At 46.9% G+C, this 8,094-nt stretch overlaps 1 protein-coding gene across 1 annotated transcript in view; it reads right to left on the minus strand.

The window, feature by feature from the left end:
* The window catches only part of DNAJC11 (DnaJ heat shock protein family (Hsp40) member C11), a 62,761-nt gene that overhangs the window by 14,303 nt on the left and 40,364 nt on the right, over positions 1-8,094 (minus strand). Inside the window, exons 5-7 of the mRNA XM_003793239.3 lie at positions 2,712-2,840; positions 1,690-1,812; positions 712-785 (exon numbers count right to left, since the gene is read on the minus strand). Coding sequence (XP_003793287.1) covers positions 712-785; positions 1,690-1,812; positions 2,712-2,840 — 326 coding nt within the window. The remainder of the gene's footprint in view (positions 1-711; positions 786-1,689; positions 1,813-2,711; positions 2,841-8,094) is intronic.

Below are 8,094 nucleotides of genomic sequence, written 5' to 3' on the forward strand. Positions count from 1 at the left end.
ACCTCCAACTCCTGGGCTCAAGCGAGTCTCCTGCCTCAGCCTCCCAATTAGCTGGGACTATAGGCGCCTGCCACAACACCCGGCTATTTTTTTTGGTTGCAGCCGTCATTGTTGTTTGGCGGGCCGGACTGGATTCGAACTCGCCACCTTAAGTGTATGTGGCTGGTTCCTTAGCCACTTGAGCCACAGGCGCCGAGCCAGTTTTTCTTTACTTTCTCTTCACTTCTATTATCTGAGCTCAAATGGACAAGCAGGCCCACACCATATGGAAAATAAGGATATGCTGTCATTCTAGAAGGGACAGGGATGCACAGTTCTAAAAGTGTGACATCACAACAGCAACAGAAATGACAGGACGCCGACCTGATCACTAGGCAGTCTGACATCCTCTGGGACAGAGATTATCCACAAGTCCTCAGGTATTTCTGCCTGTAAATAACTTCCCCTTGAAGGCACTTTCCTAGCACCGCCTGGTGGCACGGGTGGGGGCTGTGATCACCACAGAGGGTGAGGCCTGCCTGGGGCAGGGCCAGGATCAGGTCCCTGCAGTCCAGCTGCTTCCCACTCACGCCACCTGGGCTTTATACCAGCTGCATCTGCCCCACATGCTCAGTAACTCTGCAGGACAGGCAAGACTGCCAGGGACTGTGATAAAAGAATACATAGTTCTAGTCTCCAGACCACCAAAGAGGATCTATCTCTTATATTTACCATCTTGGTGTGAGATTGCGGAACAGCTTGAGGCCAAATAAAGGCCCCTGTAGGTCTCCTGCTCCAAATTCCAACTGTTTGAAAAGGAAAAAGACAAAGTATTAGCAGGGTTTTTGTTGCAGTAGCACCGTGGGCTCAGGTATGTACCTCTACTTATGATTCCTTATGACCACTGCCAGGGTCTAAGAGAAGGGAGTGCACGATTCTTAATGCTGTCATCTTAACCTTCGCCAAATGGAGGCATCAAGTGCTACCGACCCGAGGGTGCCCAGGTGTCAATGGCATGTTGTAGAAAGGGGGTTCCTCCAAAGAAAACACTGCTTGCCTCTGATCCTCACCTTCCTGGCTCAGGTCAAAACAGGGAACCAACAGGCCCCCACCGCACCCGCTGGCAGAGTGCCCTCTGCGGAGTTCTGCTGCACCCGGCGCCCCCCACCCTGCAGCGCCAACCCCTCTGCATGTCCTTTCTGCTCCAGAGCCATCACCGGTGACTGGAGATGGTTCTTAAGGGTCTGATGTTACAGACCATCATAGCTGCCTCGTCTGGGTGACTTTTAAGAAAACTCTGCAATGTTAAATTGATGCAGCTCAATCTGCTCAGCAGAACTGGCTGCTAAGTGACCGCCCATTGGGAGCAGAGCACTGAAAGAGGCACCTGCTTTGTGAGCTGCACAGGAAAAGGCACGTGTGTTCACAGGCGTTTGCTCAAAAAGGCAGCGAAGATGCTGAATGTCTAGAGGGTAGAGCGTTGAAAGTTGCATCTCAAAGGAAATCTCGTTTTTTACCTAATGTTGTTAGGAAGACTAATAGGACGCCTTTGAAATGAGACTTATTTTTCTTTTGGGCCAGTCAACTTACAGAAGTTTGACACTCGGCACCCTGTGGCACACAAGGGGCAGGTGGGTCTGTCTGAGGGTTAGCTTTCAGACTGCAAACGCCCCGAAACGAGGCTCTGCACGGCCACTGTCACCATCTTACCTCTCCCCATCCCTTTGCGGAAGTGACTCGTCTGAGGGCAAAGTTAATGGAGCCCCCTCCATTCCCATTCTGGGTTGAGAGGCTTCCAGAGAGGATGGCTGTGTCCGTAGCTGTCAAGGGCGCCTAGAAAATAACATCTGCTGGTCACACATCAGGGCAACGGCAAATGCCAGGCCTACAGCCTCACGGACGTGCCAGAGTGCGGGGCTGGGTGCAGAGACACTGTAGCAAGGACGTGTCAGTACTTCAGGCTCTGACCCTTCTCTCACTCTGTCTGGACTGCACGTGGCCAAGGCGATAACTGTTTTAAAAGCTTTAATGGACAAATTTCACAACACCAGGGGGAAACCATAGGGTTCAATGCTGGGTTCTCTGGGTACCACTGACATTGGCTCCCACGGTACCTTCACTATGTGCCTCCCACTGTGGGATGACTGGGCCTCTCCAGTCCTGGCTACCACCAAGGTTCTGGAAGGGACTGAAGACCTTCCCATGGCCGTATTAATTGACTCTGATGGCTCTAAGAAAGGACAGGTGTCCCTGAGTTATGATTCCCATGCTGTTGGCTGATGTATTTGAGAATGAATGAATCAGCTGAGGTGGCAGAGACCCACGGGAGAATGGGCTGACTCTGCCCCATCCACACAGCGGGGAGAGACGTGGTGTTTTCTTGACTCCATGGGTCAGGGTGCAGAGCCACACCTAATAAAGTCGCCTTACAACTAAAGCCAGTTGGTAGCATTTTCCATGGGGGTCTGCCTTCTCTCCTAAAGCCACCATGACCCTGTGCTATGACTTCTCCAAGGCCACGAACTACCTGAGACCTTGAGAACTAAGCACCCCCAGCCCCACAGAACAGTAACACATGCGGCTGAGACTGGAGCTTTTTTCCAAGCTGCTAATTGCATCCTTTCATAAATAAAGATGAGAAGGACCCTGCGCAGACTCCCGCCCCAGCTGCTCCGTGTGCTGTGCCTCATTACCCCCAGCCCGCTGCACGGAGAGGCGGGTGTGTGCTTTACCTCGATGGACTGGGAGATGTGCATTTTATTAATCTCAATCTGTGGAAAGCCACTTCCGGACACATCTTCGTACTCCTCATCATAGCGATCAAAAAGGTCAGTGGCATCTACTCCAACGCTGATCGTCCCCTGGGGCAGAAAGGCAAGCAGTCAGCATGCAGGTGGAACTGGGTAATGAACGATGCTCCAGTGCGGCAGCAGCTCGGTTTGACTGGGTAAGTCATCTGATTCCACGGAACGCTGGGTTTAGGGACGACACTCCACCATGAAGCCCGCAAAGCATGAATGTCAGTTCAAACCGAACAACTGCAGAGCACCACAGGCTTCCAGAGTGAGCGCAGCACCTGACCAGGAGGGCCAGTCTGCACATCTGCAGAAGAGCACGCCAAGGACAAAAGTGTTAGTCAAAGAAGTCAGAGCTACACAGTGAGACTGTCAGAGACCAGACAGGACCTGTGAATGCCCACAACAACGGAGAAGCTCTAAACGCTGACATCAAAAATGACCTGACAACATAAAAATACTGTCAAAGATAAAGAAGCACAAAGAAACTGTGAAAAAATGGGAGACAAAAAAAAAAAAATTGAGGATTATGTTATTAGAAAAAGAAAACCGTATTTTTAAGAAATTTTAAGCTAAAATTTTGCTGACTGATAAAAAAATGCTCCTTACTCAGAAAGTCAATGTTTATTATTCTCTTTTATAGTCTTTTATTTTTTATTTTTTTTATTTTTTGAGATAGAGCCTCAAGCTGTCCCCCTGGGTAGAGTGCTGTGGCATCATAGCTCACAGCAACCTCCAACTCCTGGGCTCAAGTGAGTCTCCTGCCTCAGCCTCCCAAGTAGCTGGGACTACAGGCGCCCACCATGACGCCCGGCTATTTTTTGGTTGCAGCTGTCATTGTTTGGCGGGCCCTGGCTGGACTCAAACCCGCCACCTTAGGTGTATGTGGCTGGCGCCTTAGCTGCTTGAGCCACAGGCGCCAAGCCAGTCTTAACTTTTAAATGGGTATACAGCAGAACCGCTGTAAGTTGACCACCTAAGGGACTGTAACCAACTGGTCAACATAAGGACCCAGGCCTTATGTACTTATATGTACACGTGCTCTGTGGCCCGTCTATTAGGTCAACTTAAGGAGGTGGTCAACTACAGAGGCTCTGCCATATATAACCACACACACACACACACACAATCATTATCAAATTCTTTGCAGCCCATTTTTCCAAACAACGATGTTGAGGTTTAATTTATGAATCATAATATAAACTGCCCTCATCCGAAGTACACAATTCAGTGAGTTTTGACAGATGCATACACTCATGAAACCACCTCCAAGATCAAGACACAAGACATTCTTATGACCTGAAAAACAGCTCAGGACTGTGTGACAGAAAGGAGGGGTGGCCCTGGTGGGCATCCAGGGAGGCACGAGGAGGAGGCTGGCCCGGAGTTGATAGAGGGTGGAGCAGGCGCTCTCAAGTCTATTTGGAACGACACCAGATTAGCCCTGCTGTTTCTGTTGCTTTAAAAAATAGCCCACATTTGTCCTTTTATGCCACAGTGGGTTTTGCAGATAGACTTTGTACTTCCAGCACCTGCCACAGCCTCAACTAATGGTATGTGAGAGACACATGGTGGCTTCAGATGACCGTCACTCTTCTGCCATCTCCCTGCAGATGAGATGTCAGCAGCACCTCCCTTTCTCGGAGGCGGGCACAGTGCTCAGTTACACAGCAGTGGGCACAGCTAACTCTCCAGTCTCAGGTGCTGCTGCCCACTTGGCATATCAGGGAGGTGGCCAGCACCTTGGCCTATGCTACCTGCAAGGCTGTCAGCCACACCTGTAGGAAACTAGGTGTATAAAAAGTGGGGCTGGGCTCAGTGGCTCACACCTGTGATTTTGGCACTTTGGGAGGCCAAGGCGGGAAGATCCACTGAGGCCAGGAGTTTGAGGTTGTCTTGAGCTCTAGCCTGGGTGATAGAGTGAGGCTTTATCTCAAAACAAACAAAAGAAATCTAACAAAACAGTAAGAAAAAGAAAATGTGTAGGCAACCAAGGCAGGCCGGCTCTGCAGCAGAACCTAGTGGAGAGCTTCCAAACATCCAGGCCACGATGTTTTCATCATGTGTTAATGTTACAGATCAGAAGTTTTGACTTTTTTTGAGCATTTAAGAATGTAAAAACCATTCTTAGCTCACAGGCCATACAAAAGCAGACAGTGGCTGGAATCCAGTAATGCTTCATCTCAGTCTACAGCTTTTTCTCGCTTGGTAATGCTTTCTTCTTCCATCAACTATTCAGGATGCGATGAGATTGAACACAGTGTGTGTTTTTTTTTAGACGGAGCCTCAAGCTATCCCCCCTGGGTAGAGTGCCCTGGCATCACAGCTCACAGCAACCTCCAACTCCTGGGCTCAAGCGAGTCTCCTACCTCAGCCTCCCAAGCAGCTGGGACTATAGGCGCCCGCCACAACGCCCGGCTATTTTTTGGTTGCAGTGGTCATTGTTGTTTGGCGGGCCCGGGCTGGGGATTTGAACCCGCCACCTTAGGTGTATGTGGCTGGCGCCTTAGCCGCTTGAACCACAGGTGCCGAGCCACACAGTGTGTGTTTAATTAAAAAAAAAAAGTACTAAAGTTCTATTTTTCCAGAAAGTTGATAAACTTTTTAGTTGTATAAAATGTTTTTCCACATTGACCATCCAAAGTGCTAACTCTGACCACATGAACACCAAGCCTCAGACCTGCTGAGGAAGCACCAGCGTCTGGCAGCACGTGCCTTCACACAGAACTCTGGCACAAGTGATGTTCTGTTTAGATCAATGGAGTTCCTCTGTGTTAGTACCTCCAAGTTCTCCTTTCCAAGGTCTGTAATGCACTAGCGAAAGACAAAGTAGGAACTGCTCCTGGGTTGGTTGTTCTATCAGCAAAACTTCACAAATGCTTGTAGTGCTTTTTCTTTGTTCTTTTGAGACAAAGGACACTCTTTGGAGACAAACCTCACTCTGTTGCCCTGGGTAGAGTGCCAAGGTGTCAGCCCAGCTCACAGCAGCCTTCAAACTCCTGGGCTCAAGCGATCCACCTGCCTCAGACTCCCAAGCAGCTGGGACTACAGGCACCCGCCACAACGTCCAGCTAATTTTTCTATTTTTGAGTAGAGACAGGGTCTTGGTCTTGCTCAGGCTGGTCTCAAACTCCTGAGCTCAAGGGGTCCTCCTGTCTCGGCCTCTCCGAGTGCTGGGATTACAGGGGAGAGCCACTGCGTTGGCCAGTGCTAGCACAGGCCAGTGCTAGCTTTATATCAGTGCATTAGATGCTTCAGAGAATCCATCAATCCTAATAATCACTTGATTTCCACTGACAGTGGAACACCTGCCATTATAAATGCTACTGTAAGCTCAGTTAAAAAGTTCCATGCTGAATATAAAAGCATTTTTTTTTTAAGTGGTAATGTTCAAATACCAATTTAGGGGAAGTATAAAAAAAATACTCTTACTGAATAAAGAAGCCAGTGGAGCAGAAAGATTCTGAGACTTAATTGTACTGTACATATAATGCATTAACTATATCAAAATGAAGCTGTGACATTCTGCCCTTGGAAAATGAAGATGCAATTGTCAAAATTTATAAATATTTCTGAATAATGTAAATATTTCAGAATATTTAGGCCTTTGCAAGAAATCCTTTTTCAAAAAACACAAAACCCCCTGCAGCTTTAAAAAATATTTAAGAAATGGCAATCACTAAAAGTAAAGCTTGTAACCAAGAATACTACAAAATTGCTCTATTTAGGAGGAAAAACTGAAAAAATTAAATAAGAGCTCAAAGAGTTTCTAAGATAATTTTAAAATTCCAGAATGGCATTTTGAATATCTTTATCTTTGAAACTTTTGGTGGAGCTGTCATGTTTAATTGGTTAAATTTATATTCTGTCCCAGAATAAAATGGAACGGAAAAGGCATACAGTTTTACAGCATTTCAATCTGATGAAACATTCAAAAGATCATTAAAGACAATTTATAAAAATATTAGTCAGAGGAAACTATTCTGAATGGAGTTAAAAAGATGATACCTGTAAAAATGCTTGGGCCAAGATATTTATGTTCTAAAATGAAGAAATTTGAAATTGAGAAAGTATTTTCTAAATTAGGAATAATATGATATACAGAGAAGAATCAATTAAATGTGTTAAAAACTTCAAATTTACTGACTATAAATATAACTTTCACCAAGATGGTAGGCAAATTTATGAAAAGAAAAAAAAAAAAAAGATACTGGAAATACATTCTTCAGAAAAACAGCACTGCCACACTGCAGTTAGAATCCAAAGGGCTCCAAAGGAACCGTGCCTGTGGGTACTCAGGCCCTTACAGCCCTCTCCCTGATTCTGAACGAGTCCTGAGATTTGCTCTGGCCCAACAATGTCCTGAGGTGATGATGCTGATTTCAACGCCAGGTCAAGAGAAGCTCTGCATCTAGGTCTTTGGAATACACAGCTGAGGGTGCCACTTGATACATGTTAAGTCCAACTGCCCACAGCCTGCTGGGTTGCGAGGAGATCTGAGTCAGCCACGGGAGAGGCCAAGCCACCCTCAGCTCTCCTGGCCCACAGCTCACAGCTGCAGATGAGCGGTTGTTATGCTGTGTTATGTTACCCCGTGAGCCTGCAGATGATGACAGCCAGATGCCATCTGACTGCAACCTTCCACCACCCTCCTGCTGAGCCCAGTTAATCCAGAGCCACGAGAACATCAAATTGCTGTTGCATGCCATTGAGTTCTGGAGCAACATAGAACACTGAAGTCAGGGGCACAGGACTGGTGAACTGATTACAGTATGTGAGTATATGCCAAAAATAATGATTCTGTTTACACTACTCTTACTGTTCACATAATCAGTATGATTAAAAAAACCTTAGGATGAGTGTGGTGCCTCACATCTGTAATCCTAGCTCTCTGGGAGGCTGAGGTGGGAGGATCACTTGAGCTCAGAAGTTCGAGACCAGCCTGAGCAAGAGCAAGAACCCATCTTTACTAAAAATGGAAAATCTGCCAGGCATTGTGGTGGGCACCTATAGTCCAAGCTGCTTGGGAGGCTGAGGCAGAAGGATCACTAGAGCCAGGAATCTGAGGTTGCTGTGAGCTAGGCTGAGGCCATAGCACTCTAGCTTGGGTAATGGAGTGAGATTTGGTCTTAAAAATACAGGAAAAATGTGTTATTCTACTAAAAAGAAAATATACATTGTTCAATTGCTTTGGATGAATCAACTGTACTGCTGACATGGTGCAGGTTTACACTTCATTCAGGTAGTAAGATTTTCTTTACTATGAACAGTTACTCACTTTGGGGGCTCTTGTCAACACAACACAGGGATTAGATACTTT

Source organism: Otolemur garnettii, unplaced genomic scaffold (assembly GCF_000181295.1).
Source record: "Otolemur garnettii isolate 467f Iridium unplaced genomic scaffold, OtoGar3 scaffold00067, whole genome shotgun sequence".
Taxonomy (NCBI): domain Eukaryota; kingdom Metazoa; phylum Chordata; class Mammalia; order Primates; family Galagidae; genus Otolemur; species Otolemur garnettii.